At 57.0% G+C, this 13,733-nt stretch overlaps 2 protein-coding genes and 1 long non-coding RNA gene across 3 annotated transcripts; 2 read left to right on the top strand and 1 right to left on the bottom strand.

The window, feature by feature from the left end:
- Positions 1-2,053: 2,053 nt before the first annotated feature.
- Positions 2,054-4,599, bottom strand: LOC148125203 (uncharacterized). The gene is made up of 2 exons (XR_015744228.1): positions 4,321-4,599; positions 2,054-4,163 (listed from the first exon to the last, which is right to left on the bottom strand). It is a non-coding gene; the product is annotated as an uncharacterized LOC148125203 (long non-coding RNA).
- Positions 4,600-4,643: 44 nt separating this feature from the next.
- TPP1 (tripeptidyl peptidase 1) lies at positions 4,644-10,977 on the top strand. Its single transcript, XM_026721602.2, has 12 exons — positions 4,644-4,894; positions 5,039-5,178; positions 5,680-5,830; positions 5,917-6,038; positions 6,126-6,319; positions 6,455-6,653; positions 6,878-7,066; positions 8,892-8,964; positions 9,207-9,327; positions 9,506-9,664; positions 9,781-9,918; positions 10,090-10,977. Exons 1-12 carry the CDS (start codon positions 4,683-4,685, stop codon positions 10,225-10,227), a joined length of 1,836 nt encoding a protein of 611 aa, XP_026577387.2. The 5' UTR covers positions 4,644-4,682; the 3' UTR covers positions 10,228-10,977.
- A 1,113-nt stretch (positions 10,978-12,090) lies between these two features.
- TAF10 (TATA-box binding protein associated factor 10) lies at positions 12,091-13,436 on the top strand. Its single transcript, XM_087937869.1, is given in 7 exon segments — positions 12,091-12,123; positions 12,239-12,524; positions 12,527-12,619; positions 12,690-12,886; positions 12,968-13,032; positions 13,108-13,222; positions 13,301-13,436. Coding segments are annotated over 7 exon segments (879 nt in total). The 3' UTR covers positions 13,391-13,436.
- The last annotated feature ends 297 nt before the right edge of the window (positions 13,437-13,733 follow it).

A 13,733-nucleotide genomic window follows, 5' to 3' on the forward strand; every position in this document is an offset into this window, starting at 1 on the left:
GGTTGGACAAGCCTGCTCTAGAGCCAGCCAAACTGACCCCCACCACGGGTGCCAATCAATGCGGCTGCACAACACCCCCTTCTTGTGAGAGCTGCAAGAGTCACTATTTGGCTTCAGAGTGCGGGGGGTAAGGGTGATGAATATTTCTCCACCCTTACTTTGTTTGTAGAGGGCTACTCGGCCCTATTTTGGGTGACCTAGGCACCCCTTGAGACTAGTAGCGGTTCCTCTAGGAGTCCCTGTGAGGAACATGCTAAACCTCTGACACAAAATCTCTCAGAATTTCCACGGTTGTCTGGGAGGGCTTCTGACAGCTATCAGACAGGAACTGGGCATAGCTAGTCCTCACTAGACCAGGGGAGACAGGAGAGCAGTCTTCCAATATTTGGGGGGCTACCCCAGAGAGGAAGGGGTTAAGCTATTCTACAAGGCACCCGAAGACCAGACAAGGAATAATGGATGGAAACTGACCAAAGAGAGATTCAACCTGGAAATAAGGAGGAGAAATTTCCTGACAGGGAGAACAATCAACCCATGGAACAGAAGTTGCCTTCGGAAGTTGTGGGAGCGTCATCTCCGGAGGCTTCCAAGAAGAGGTTGGACTCCCACCTGTCAGGAAGGGTGTAGGGCCATGATGGTGAACCTATATGCCGGAAATGGCATGTAGAGCCATCTCTGCCAGCACCTGAGCTGTAGCCCCAGCTCAGTTCCACTGCGCAGGTCTGCCCACCCTCCGCCAGCCAGTTGATTTTGGGGTATCTGCTGTGCACGTGCAGGGGGTGGGGTGCATGCAGGAGACGTGCGTGCACAGGGGGCAGGAGTTGTGCGGGCGGGGTTCATGCGTGCATTGCATTATGGGTGCAGGCATGCATACGCATGCACGCACGCACTTTCAGCACATGACGACAAAAAGGTTAGCCATCACAAGTCCGGTCTCTCGGGCGGGGTTGGACTAGATGACCTACAAGGTCCCTTCCAACTCTGATGGATCTGTTAAATCTGACAGGTCAAAGCTGCCTAGGAAAGTGGGGGGAGAATGTGCTCTTCCATGAGGGAGGGGATGGTCCTGCCAAGTATTATTTTTTTAAATAAAGTTTTATTTGGGTTTTCACACACACAAAATACAAAACATCTTTTTTGAAAATAGCATGGTCCCGGGTTGAACTTCTTTATACAGACACAAACTCAATTTCATGCTCATTTTTGTGTTCTATTCCATATCTTTTTCCCCCCCTCTTTGAATTTTCTCAATTTTATTTTATCTCATCTCAATTCAAATCATTATATTTATACTTTTGTCTGTTGTTTCAATTTCATATTATCTTTTCTCATGAAACAAATTTTCTCCTGTAGTAACTAATTGGAGTATGACACCTTTATATCTTTTAATTATATCCATTCAACTTTTAAACTTCAATATATACCTTAAGCTTATGACCCTCAATATAATACATAATACATAACTTCCAACTGAATTATGCTTGGTACATTCTTATAATACACACTATATTCTTTTTTAAAAAAAGGATTATCAATATATGTAATTATAAACCCTCATTCCATTCCAATTCCGTTCTATCATTAATAATAATCAAAGATGTCTTAATATCTTTAACATTTCTTTCCAATTAAATATCATACTTCCTTAAAGACACATATAATCTCCATAATTAATTTTTCCCTTATTTCTCTTCATTTTGTAAATCATTATTCATTTTGTTACATTTATTTATTGACAAGCATTCCACTAAGTTATGATAACTATTTTATCAAACATTTTAATCATAGTTTCATATTTTCTGAAATTATTTCTATTTCTAACAATACTATCTTATGTACCTTTGCAGAATCCCTTTTTCCATTAGATTTTCACCCATTATCTCTAAATAGGCCGTTTCTCTATATTTTGTTTCTGTCCTTTATAACTTCTTTTCCTTTCTTTCTTCCCTCTCTTCTCCCTCCCCTTTTTACCCCTTGTCTCTCTACTTCTAATTCTCTCTTCTGCATTTCCCTCTTCTGTTGCTTTCTGATTTTATACTTATTTTTCACTCTATTCTTTTTTGGGGTTGTTTTTCCCAATCTTAAAATTTCCATTCTCTTTCCCCCCTTTCCTTTTTTCCCCCCACCTAAGATTACTTGTTCATTAAAGATGGCTACTTCTTTGTCCCAATCTTCTTGTTCTGCAGGCCTTTCTTGTTGTTTCTCATAGTTCCAAATCTCCACTTCTAAGAACTGAAATACGAAGCCAAAAGAACCTCTCTCTTCTTGTGCATCTTCTTTCTACTTTTTAAGTTCCGTTTTCAGTTCTTCTAAAAGTGGAGCCATTTTAAACAGTTTTAAACAACCACCCAATTGATTTTAGTCATTCAAATGCAATAACCAAGAATCCAGAGATCACCAAGTAATCCAAATAGTCCCAAGCTGTTTCTTATTATTTCTTTTTTCACTTTCTCTTCCTGGGGTTTTACCAAAACTTTCTCTTATCTTCCTCCTGCACATTCTTTTCCAGTCCAGTTCTTCTTTGTGGTGGCCATTTCTGACCACCGCTACAACCGCCTTCAGGAAAGGGAGTAATGGCCAGCTGGGGAGGAGAGATGCGTCTCTCCTCAACCCTACAGGCAGTCTCCCCCTTCTTCACCACCTCTACGGGGTGGCTTAGCCCCAAAACCAGCTGGCTCAGGGTGCTCCAGTGGCGAGCATGGATCGAAACCACGCAGAGACACAGTTTCGGTCTGTCGCCGAAGCAGCTCAAACCAGAGTCCGTCCAGTGCAAAGTATTAAGGAGGCAGCCCACTTCTCCAGGGGCCATCACTTGATCCAGCCCACTGGGCAGTTGTTATCCAGTCTTCCAGGGCTGGAAAAGCTGGTGGCTTCAGGGGACTCTGGATGAAGCGTGTCAGTGCGTATGCGGCATGACTACCATTATGCGACAACCCAGGAGCAAAACACAGCACAAAGAGCCGCAGACATTTAACAGTAGTTTATATACAACAGTTATATACAGACATATATGTGGTAGGCAAAATACCTTACAAGCAATCTTTCTTCTCTACATGAACTCTGCAATGAATACCGGACACAAGGAGAGAGGACATGCCCTCTAATGGCTGCCTTTGTATAAAACCCATAGAACCCATCCCCAGTCTTAAAGGGAAATACCCATGCTATGCTGATTCGTTCTTACTGCATCATCCCATATTGCATCGGCTTCACTGCTGGTCGGCTCTTAAATCCCAAGACCTTAACAAAGCGGATTATCTGGACTCAAACGAAGGCAGGAGACCAAGATGGCGTTGAATGTACTCTCGGACAGCCTCCGCTAGGAGTGAGAAGGGCTAGTACTTATTTGCTATAGGTATATAGCCTATATTTGCTCTTGACCGCTGAGCGGCCTTAGGTACTAGCAACCATGGCCTTTTTTCTGGACTGATTTGGCAGTGGGAATCACGTTCCTCTGGGGCTGGTTCCAGTCTCTGTTGATAAGAGGAGAAAGGCCCAGCCCCTCTTTTGTGGGGTCACAGGGCCCCCCTCCTAATTAAGATGCGTATGAGGCGCTGGGGGAGCTGCTCTGATGGTTTGGGATAAAATTTCACTAAGTATGTGGAGGATTCCCAGTTCTACATGACTTGAAATTGCGGCCTGCCGCTTTCTAACCTGGTGCTTCTCTGGGGAGACCAAAGGGTTTCTCCCTTTTTGTCATAGGTTCTCCCTGGTATCAACGGCGTCCTCCGTCAGGGCCAAAAAAGGGCCAGGTGGAAGAGGGCCAAGCCCACCCCCCACCCCCAGCCACCTCTTCAGGGAAAGAGACCCCCACAGATCCAGCCCGCTAGAGGGGGACAGCTGGGGGCCCCCTCCTGACAGGGTTCAAGGAGGTGGGCCAGAGCCAGCTCCTCCCTGGTTCTAGCCCCATTGCATGAGAATTTGTCCTCTGCCCAAAAGCACAAAGAATTGAGGAGGAATTTCCTGTGAGTGAGAACAATTAACCAGTGGAACTTCTGTCTCCAGAAGTTGAGGGTTGTTGCTCCAACACTGGAGGTTTCCTAGAAGAGATTTGTTCAGAATGGTAGAGGGTCTACTGCTTGAGCCGGGGAGGGGGTTGGACTAGATGACCTCCAAGGGGTTCTGTATTTTGCAGCTGGGCTGCGGATGGAAATGAAGCCTGCCTGGGAATAAACGAAACGCCTGCTTTGTGCGAGGTCCAGTTGCTCTCAAGCATGGGGCCCGTCCGAGTTCTCCGGCGAGCCAGCCCGCCCCACCATGCCAGCCCTACGCAGGAGCCGCCGAGAGAGGCACCGATCCTCCCAGGACGACCCTACCCACCTTCTCCAGCCCCCGCGGCTCCCGGAGCGCTGCAGCGGAGCTTCGGGCTCGCGCTTCCCTAGAATGGGTGTGCACCCCAGGCCCGCCCTCCGGCCAGCGGTGTGAGGTAACGAAGGGGGCGCGGGGGCCCCGTAGCCGCTGCTGGCCGAAGGGGGGGGGCCGCAACTGCGGAAGGAGCGAGGCGGAAAGGGAGCCTCCCCGACGGCTTTCCAAAGACCCGCGCCGCCCCGCAAGCCCCGGTCGACGGGTGGAGTCGGAGCCTCGGCGCGGCCTCCGAGCACGCGCAGAGGGCCTCCTCTCTCCGCCCCCGCCCCCTCCGTCACGTGACAGCTGGCGCCTGACTCCGGGCAGCGCTGGTGGGAATGGCGCTGCTGGAGCTCCGGCGCGAGGCGAGGGGCCGCCCTGCCGTCCTCGCCCGCGGCGCCTGCCTGGATCCCCCTCCGCCGCATAGTCCCGGCCCGACCGGGCGCTTCCGCTTGCCGCCGCCGCCGCTGCTGCTGCTGCTGCTTTCGGCAGCCTTCCTCCGCTCCGGCGCAGCCGCCGCCCGGGCTCCGGAGCCGGACCAGCCCTTCCGGTGAGCGAGAAGCTCAGGGGTGAAGCCGGTGGGGCTGCTGGCGTCAGGAGACTCGGCCGGGCCGGCCGCACCGGGGTTGGATCCTTTTCGCCCCTGGAGAGATGCCGGGGCTCTCGGGCCGTGACCCTCTCCGTCTCCTCCCAGGATCCCCGACGGATGGACCTCTCTGGGCCGCGTGGCCCCCACCGAGCAGCTGAGCCTGACTTTTGCGCTTCGGCAGCGGAACGTAGAGCGGCTGAGCGAGCTGGTGCGCCGCGTCTCCTCGCCCGACTCGCCCGACTACGGTATCGGCTGGGGACCCCGGCCCCGGTGGAGAGGCTTTAGGGGCCCAGTTCCGACTTCCAGCCTGGTAGCCGGGGACCCTAGAAGCGGGAGGGGCGTCTAGTTGAGGCGGCTCGACCACCCATCCGCCGTCTACGTCTGGGGAGGCCGGCCTCTACCCGCAACTTTCTCCCAAGGAGGGCAACCCAGGACTTCGCTCGTCCAGCCGGCAGCCGCCTCTTTCCTGGGGATATGGGGTCGTTTCTGCAGGGGGTGGGAGGGACGGTGGTTCCAGGAAGCTTTGCCTCCAAGGGTGGGAATTTCAGAGGCCAGACCAGCCTTGGACAGGGGGCATTGCTGCCCTAGGCTGACTGGTGCCCTGGAAGAGCCCTGGAGGGGGGCGGGATGAGGAACAGAGGAGTGCAGCACAACCAGCCCCCTCCCAAACCTCCTGTGGGGACGTGGGCCAGGAGGACACCCCCCCCCCCCTGAAGACGTGTCTCTTCTCCCGACCCCTTGCCCAGGACACTTCCTCTCCCTGGCCGAAGTGCGCTCCTTCATCTCCCCCTCTCCTCTGACGCTGGGCAGCGTGGACAAGTGGCTGGCCGCTCATGGGGTCCGTGACTGCCAGAGGGTCAGCACCCTGGACTTCCTGCAGTGCTCGGTGCCAGCCGGGTGAGTTGGGCCATGTTTAGGGAGCCGGAAAAAAGGTGGGGGGGGGGAAGGGGGGCTGTGGCTGAGCTCTGGATTTCTGTCGGCAGCACTGCTGAGCGCCTGCTCCCGGGAGCTCAGTTCCACCGCTATGGGAAGGAGGCTCGCAGGGTCGTAAGGTCCCCTCTGCCTTACCTGCTTCATCAGGACCTAGTGGACCACGTGGACTTTGGTAGGGGGCTTTGGTGGGGAGGGGCTGGGTGGGCCTCGTCTGCCATACGTGACAATGACCTCGCTTTTCTTTCTCCCCCCTTCTAAGTGGGGGGGCTGCACCGTTTCCCAGCCGAACGGAAGGTGGTGAGCCAGGCCTGGGCTGTGGAAAAGCCACCACTGGGAGAGGACAGGCGGTCCAGTTTCCATCTGGGTGTGACACCGTCTGTGCTCCGCCAGCGATACAACCTGACCCACTTGGATGTGGGCACTTTCTCACGCAACAGCCAGGCCTGTGCCCAGGTAGGGGCCCAGCCTTTCCGCTCGGCATTTGGAGGGCAAGGGGCTGGCAGGCTTGGCTGTCTCCATGCCCGGTGTGCGAATCTCTGGGCTCCGCTGGAGGGCAGCCTCTCAGCCCTATGGCTTCTTCCCTGCCAGTTCCTAGAGCAGTACTTCCACCAGGCCGACCTGGCTGAATTTATGCAGCTCTTTGGCAGCACGTTCCCCCACCGCTCCCGGGTTGACCAAGTCATTGGGCCCCAGGGCTCTGGCTTGGCTGGCTTGGAGGCCAGTCTGGACGTGGAGTACCTCATGAGCACAGGGGCCAACATTTCCACCTGGGTCTTCAGCAATGCAGGTATTCTCCTCCGCCAGGCCCAGCTGGGAACACCGGTGAGCACAGGCCAGCTGAGGGTGGCCATGTCTCCTGGCCAGCACTGCTAGGGCACTGGGGCTCTGGCCTGTTTGGGCTCACCTGTGCAGCGGCCCAGGAGGGGCCAGAGGCTGTGTGGGAGGGGCTTTGTGGAGGTGGGGAGGGTTGGCTGGCTGAAGGGCGGCTCCTCCTCCTCCTCCTCCTCCTAGGTCGCCACGAGAGCCAGGAGCCCTTCCTACAGTGGTTGCTCCTGCTCAGCAACACCAGTGGGCTGCCGTGGGTCCACTCAGTCAGCTACGGGGACGATGAGGACAGCCTCTCTCAGGCCTACATGAAGCGGGTAAACACGGAGTTTATGAAGGCTGCTGCCCGCGGCATCAGCATCCTCTTCGCCTCAGGTACGTGCAGCCCCCACCCCCCAGGCTGGGAGCAAAGGGTGGCTACCCCCCATGCAGCAAGCAGGGCAGCCTTGCCAAGGCGAACGGTGGGTGGCAAGCCCTGACCCGAGGAGAGCTTCTGGCAGGGCCTCTTCTCCCCCCCTTCCTTGACCCTGGGTTGTCCTCCCTAAAAAGGCACCCTTCAATCCCACCTGCCTGGGCAACCTTCGCCCAGTCCCCCATCCTTCTGAGGAAGGTGGTGGAAAAGTGGTTGCTCCGCAGCCACTCCAGGGGTCCTGGAGGAGAGAGATGCCCTGGAGCCCTTTCAGTCGGGGTCCAGGCCCAACGGTGGGACGGAGACCGCCTTGCGGGTGGGTGGGATCGGGCCGTGACATCTCAGGGGCCTTCGGTACCGTTGACCATGGGAGCTTTTTCCAGGGTATCTTTTTGGGCCGGCTACGTGGGTTGGGGCTGGCCTCAGAGTTTTGCGCTGGTTCAGCTGCTTCATCCAGGGTCAATCCCAAGGGGTGTTGATAGGAAGGGCGAGGCCCAGCCCTCTGACCATGTACTTGCAGTGTCCCAGGGGGCCTGAAACTCTCTCCTGTCCCACTCAACATCTGTATGAGGTTGTTGGGAGAGTCCCTCCGTCACCTGGGGTGACCCCGCTCCACACCTCTGAACATTGGGGACCCGTGGGATGTGGATTCTGCCCTCTCACAATGCCTGGAGTCCGTGTGAACCTGCCTGGAAGGCAACAGACTTCAACACAACCCTGGCCAAACGGAGTGGTTTGGGGTCTCAGGATCTGTTTGTCATCCTTAACCATGGACAGGGTTGCCCTAACCCGTCCAGACCCGGTTGGCAACTCGGGGTTCTCCTGGATCTGCGTCTCTTGCTTGAAGAGTAAGCGATGGTCATGACCAGGAGAGCTTTTGCACGGCTCTGGTTTGGGCCTTTTCTGGATCAGGACTTCTCGAGCTCTGGATTTCTGCAATGCGCTATTCATGGGGCTACCCGTGAAATCCATTTGCAAGCTTCAGCTGGCACAAAGTGCAGCAGTGAGAACAATCTTTGGGGGCCCGTGTGACCCACTCTCTGCCCCCCGAACTGCACTGGCTCCCAGTCTGCTTCTTGAGTGCCCAGCAAGGTGTTGCTTATGACCTTTGAACCCCTCAGTGGCACATTGGTACCCAATGAACCGCCTCGTCCTGCTAGGCAAGCCCTCCTACTCATGCCGGCAGAGAAGGGCTACTTCAGATCCCATTGGTCAAAGAACTAACTATGGGGGTCCAGAAGAGGAGCCTTCTGCCCTTTGGCACGGCCTGCCCTCCTGGGTGAGGTCTACCCCAACTGGCCCTGCCACTTGGCCTGTGGTCCAGACCGGGGAGGGGGAGGGGGCTTCCACCCTGGTGGGGGCTGTTGGATTGATGGCAGACTCCACTCCCCCACCCCCTTTGCACCCTGCTTGCCACCTGCCCATTGTTTTGGTAATCATATCTAGAGGGATAAGATAACTTTTATTGCCATTTTTTTTACTGTGAGCACACTGGGACACATTAAAAATGAAATTCTGTTGCTTGCTCTCAAAAGAAAGTGTATATCTGCCCGTACCTATACATACACACATACACATGCTATATACACACACATTGTGTTCTTTTTCATTCTTTATTTTACTGTCCTGTTATTTCAGTTTACGCTCTTGTTGTTTTCCTTTGTATTGTTGTAAGCCACCTAGAGTACTTCCAGAGTAAGGAGGCAAATAAATTTAACAATCAAATAAAACATTAAGTGGCCGGAAATGGAGGAGGAAAGTGACCAGTCTTACTTTGACCCCCTCCCTTAGGTGACTCGGGGGCCGGCTGCCGGGCGGTCTCGGGGGGCAAGCATGTCTTCCGCCCCAGCTTCCCAGCCTCCAGGTGAGGAGAAGGGCCCTGGGGTTCTTTGGGCACCCAGCCCGTTTCCTCTGAAGCGACGGGATGGGCAGAATGCGAAGGGGTTGCGGGTTGCAGCCAAGACCAGCAGAATTTGATCTGCCTGGCTCCCAGGACCCTCAAGCACCTATCGTGCAGGCACCCGCCTCTGGGTGGGCGCCTGTCCCCTGCCTGCCTCAGGTGAGGTGGGTAGCTAGAGGCCACCCAATGGTTCTCCTGCCTTGCAGCCCTTACGTGACAACTGTTGGAGGCACGGCCTTCCAGCAACCCTTCCTGGTGGGCGCTGAGGTGGCAGACTACATCAGCGGAGGCGGGTTCAGCAACGTCTTCCCCATGCCCGACTACCAGGTGAGCCAAGGGGCTGTGCCACTCCCCACCCTGAGGGCCCTTTGGTGGCAAAGCATAATGGCTGCGGGGGGAAGTGGCCCACAGAGAGGATGGGGCTGGTGTGGTTGTGCCTGCGGGGCAGGAGGCGGGCAGCGTGCTGGAGCAGCAGTGGACAGACCGCCCCCTTTCCTGCCCAAAGGTGACGGCTGTGAAGCGTTTCCTGAGCACGTCGCGTCAGCTGCCCCCCGCCAGCTACTACAACAGCACAGGCAGAGCTTATCCGGATTTGGCAGCCCTCTCGGACAACTACTGGGTGGTGACCAACCACCTCCCCATGCCCTGGGTCTCAGGCACCTCTGTGCGTATGCAGCCCTCGCTCCCTGCTGGCCTTCTCCCGGAGCCTCGGTTGCCTTTTGGCTGGGCTGAGGAGCCCGCCGCCCCCCGGTGACCTTCCTGCTTCCTCCCCCATTGCAGGCCTCCACTCCTGTGGTGGGGGGCATCATTGCCCTGATCAATGACCGGCGCCTCGAGAGAGGGCTGCCTGCCTTGGGGTTCCTCAACCCTGCCCTGTACCGGCTCCAGGAAGGAGGGAACAGCACTGCCCTCTATGACGTGAGTGCCGGGAAAGGGGGAGGGCAGCTTGGGAGGCCGATCCCTGGTGGGAGGGGCAGCCTGTGAACTTGATGTCAGGCACGGCAACTACAAAGAGGGGCGGGCTTGGCTGAGCGGGATCCTGGATATTGGGCATGGGATCAAAGCCCCCCTTCCTCTGCCTCCCCCTAGGTGATCCATGGATGCCACCTGTCCTGTCTGGATGCTGCTGTGCAAGGCCAGGGCTTCTGTGCTGCCCCTGGCTGGGACCCTGTCACAGGCTGGGGGACCCCCAACTTCCCTCTGCTGCTGCGTGGCCTCCTGGGCTAGCCTGCCACGGCGTGGGCCTTGCTGGTGGCTGGCTTTGCAATCAGGATGAGGGAGGGAACGGACAGGGTGGGTGGGTGGGTGTGACTGGGAGGCTTGCGACAGAACCCCACCCTCTCTCTGAGCACAAGTGTTCCAGCTACCAGTTTTCCACTGGTGCTGCCAGGTCACTGCTGACAGTCTCTGGCCCATCTAGAAGCCTTGGCACTGAGTAGTATGGACGCTTCAGCAATATTTGGCGCAAGGGTTAGGGTCCACCATAGAGAAATTGCCCCAAATCCCAGGCCAGGTGGGGCTGTGGCAGGAATTCAGATACAAGCCTCAGACTCTGCTTGACCGCATCAATCCCCCCCACAGCACCCCTGAAAGCAAGTTCCAGTGTCCAGTCATCTGCCTGGAATAAAAAGGACATCCTGAAACTCTGAAGTGCCTGGAAGAGGGTGATGTGGGGGGTGGGGGTGTCTCTTCTCTCTTCCTGCTGACTCTCTTCAGGCTAAACCTTTCCACAGGCGAAGATGCTCCCGCCAGCACTGACAGGGCAAGCCACTAGTATATAACATGAGAGCAAACCCCCCCACCTTCCTTCCAGTACTGATGCGATTACCTACTTTGATCAGGAAATGTCTGCAAGGAAACCACCAAGCTTGGAGCACCAAGCCCCTCTCATTTCTACTCTCTAGTCTGCCTGGGTTTCCAGGCCCTTATCTGTGATGACTCAGGGTGGGATACAAAATAAACACAGTCACAAAAACAGGTGAAGACCCTTTTATTCCTTCACTTTGCTTCAAAGCTCCAAATATCCTTGACGAGACAAAAAAACCTCCCCCACAAGTAGTTACGAAAAGGAGGAAATGCCGTTTAAACTAAAAATGCCTATAAATTATGAAGAGTAAAAACAACACAAACCACACTGAAGCAATTAAGGGAACCAGGCAAGATAAGGGCTTGAAGATGTCCAGAGATATCGGAACACACACTGGGAAGGATGCCAAACTCAGAGGAACGACAGACTAGAGATTTCCATGCTTTGTTTCCAGCACGGGCCCATACTCATGTCCATCCTTTTAACCAGTTCTCCCAGCTGCAGCCCATGAAGATGATCAAGGCCCTCTCCCCCATAGACCATGCCATTCACATCTCTCCCTTATCCTCTCCTCCCTGCGTGCCCTAGGATGGAGAGGGGATGGGCCTGGGTCTTCCTCTGACTGCCCAGCTGGCCTCTGCCCTTCCCCAGCTTCCTCCACAACCTCCAGAGCCAGGCTTCACTCCTTGTCTGCTGTTCCTCCTCTCCCTCAGAGTCAGTCTCCAACAGGGGCATGACACTTAGCCTTTATCCTTCCAAGTTCTCTGAATCCAAAAATGTATTACCCAGAGCTAAGCGCATTGCACAAAAGAGAAGAAACTGGAGTTCCCACCCCCAAGTCTTGAGAAGCTGCAGATTGTAGAAACTGCATCCATTCACCCTAAAATTGCATTTTTACCTCTTCACACAGGTGCCTCCGGTTCCAAAGGTAAAAAGACTGAGTCGAAGGTGGGTGTTAGTTATCCCACCCAATTTTGTATTATGTATAGATTTGGATTGTATTTTCTCCATCAAAACAATAATCAAAATCTATTTAGTGGATGGCAGACGGGCTGGAACAGGGGATGAGGGTCCCAAATGGGAGACCCGGCAGAAGAGACGTTGCAAGCCGGAGACGGGATGGGGGAAGGTTCAAACTGACAGGTTTTTCTTTGGCGAGATTCTGCTCATCGGGCCGGCAAAGAAAGGCTGGGACTCGCTGGACCTCGATTGTCCCGTCTCTGGCCTTGAGAGAACCAGCCACGTAAGACTCGTTTCTGCCCTGCCAAAACTGCCTCGAAGCAATGGCTGCAATTATTCTTTCGGGACACTTCGAGGTGCGGCTTGGGTCAGAGCGCCAGTCCGGCTGAACCACCGGCCTGGCCCTAAAGGGGGAGCCCCGCACGGCCGACTTTGTCTTCACCGGGCCCGTTTCCAGGCGCATCTCGCCAGGCGACTCCCCGGGAGCGAAGGGGGCCCGGGAGACCCGCCGCATCTCCGCCCCCGCCCCAGTGGAGGTCGCCGCAGGAACCAGCCCCGCCCCTTGAGCAGCGCGCCGGAGGGAGGAACCGCGTCCGCCCTGCTTCCGGGGAGGGAGACAGGCGCGCCTGCGCAGAAGCCGCTGCCGGAGCTCGCCGCATCCATGAGCGCCAGCGGGCGGGCGGTAACAGTAGCAGCGGCGGCGGCGCCGGCACGGGAGGGGGCGTCGCGGAGCCCGACCCCAGCCCCGCAGCGCCCGCGGCGCTCCCCCGCCGCCGCCTCTCGCCGCCTCCGCCGGGGACGCGGGCGCCAAGGGCAGCCCGGGCGGGGCGGGGGCCGCCGGCGGGGCGGCCGGTGAGTGGCGGGGCGGGGCGGGGCGGGGTCCCCCGCCGCCGTCCGGCCGCTCTCACGCGTCCCCCCGCAGGACTCGCCGCCGCCGCCTCCCTGGCGCAGCCCATCGAGGGGCCGCCGCCGCCGCTGCCCAACGGAGTCTTCGCGCCGCCCGCGGGCGCCGCCAACGGGGACGCCAAGGCCGCCGCCGCCGCCCCTCCGCCCGGCTCGGCTTCGTCCGGAGCGCCGCTGGTAGACTTCCTGCTGCAGCTGGAGGACTACACGCCCACGGTGGGTGCCGGGCGAGCGGGGCGGGCGGGGCGGCTGCGGGCGGGGCCCCGTGCGCGCCTGACTTTAGCCCCGCTCTTGCAGATCCCGGACGCCGTGACCGGCTACTACCTGAACCGCGCCGGCTTCGAGGCGTCGGACCCGCGCATGTGAGTGTGGCGGGGCTCCCGGGGCTCCTGGGCGGGCCCGGCTGAACCGAGCCAACCCTCTCTCCCTCCCCGCAGCATCCGGCTGGTCTCGCTGGCGGCCCAGAAGTTCATCTCGGACGTGGCCAACGACGCCCTGCAGCACTGCAAGATGAAGGGCACGGCCTCCTGCAGCTCGCGCAACAAGAGCAAGGTGGGTGGGGAGGGGGCAGAGAGCGCTTTGGGGAGGGGGCGTTGACCCCTCGACTGCTGCTGCCTCTCCTCCTCGCAGGACAAGAAGCACACGCTGACCATGGAGGACCTGGCCCCTGCGCTGGCCGAGTACGGCATCAATGTCAAGAAGCCCCACTATTTCACCTAAGAACCCCTCCCTCCCCCACTCCCTTCCTCATTAAAGTCCCTCCCTCACTCCCCCTCTTGCTCTGGTTACTGGCAGGACCTCCTGCTGCCCTGCGAGGAGGCTCTGGCGTTCGGCGCTCTGCTGCTGGTGGGCAGAGGATGCTTACTGAATGGGGGGGCGCACACCTGGCTGGAGCTTTCGCTCAGCACCAGCTCATTCCCTCCCTCCCTGGGCTTTGCACCTGCCTGCCTCCTTCCTTGCAAAGCCCAAAGCCCCCACCGCACTGTTGCTCTGTCCCCCCACCTCGGGCAGTGACAACCCTCCCTTCCCCTCCCCCAACTTAGCCTTTTGTTCTGGCACAGAG

This window comes from Pseudonaja textilis, chromosome 7 (assembly GCF_049901715.1).
Source record: "Pseudonaja textilis isolate UNSWEBS1 chromosome 7, rPseTex1.2, whole genome shotgun sequence".
Classification (NCBI taxonomy): Eukaryota; Metazoa; Chordata; class Lepidosauria; order Squamata; family Elapidae; genus Pseudonaja; species Pseudonaja textilis.

Excerpts from the sequence above, each read along its gene's own strand:
- TPP1 (XM_026721602.2), top strand. The coding sequence starts at position 4,683 with ATGGCGCTGCTGGAGCTCCGGCGCGAGGCGAGGGGCCGCCCTGCCGTC. Across the intron at positions 6,039-6,125 it reads AGTGGACCACGTGGACTTTG|TGGGGGGGCTGCACCGTTTC; the intron begins GTAGGGGGCTTT and ends CCCCCTTCTAAG. Across the intron at positions 6,320-6,454 it reads ACAGCCAGGCCTGTGCCCAG|TTCCTAGAGCAGTACTTCCA; the intron begins GTAGGGGCCCAG and ends CTTCCCTGCCAG.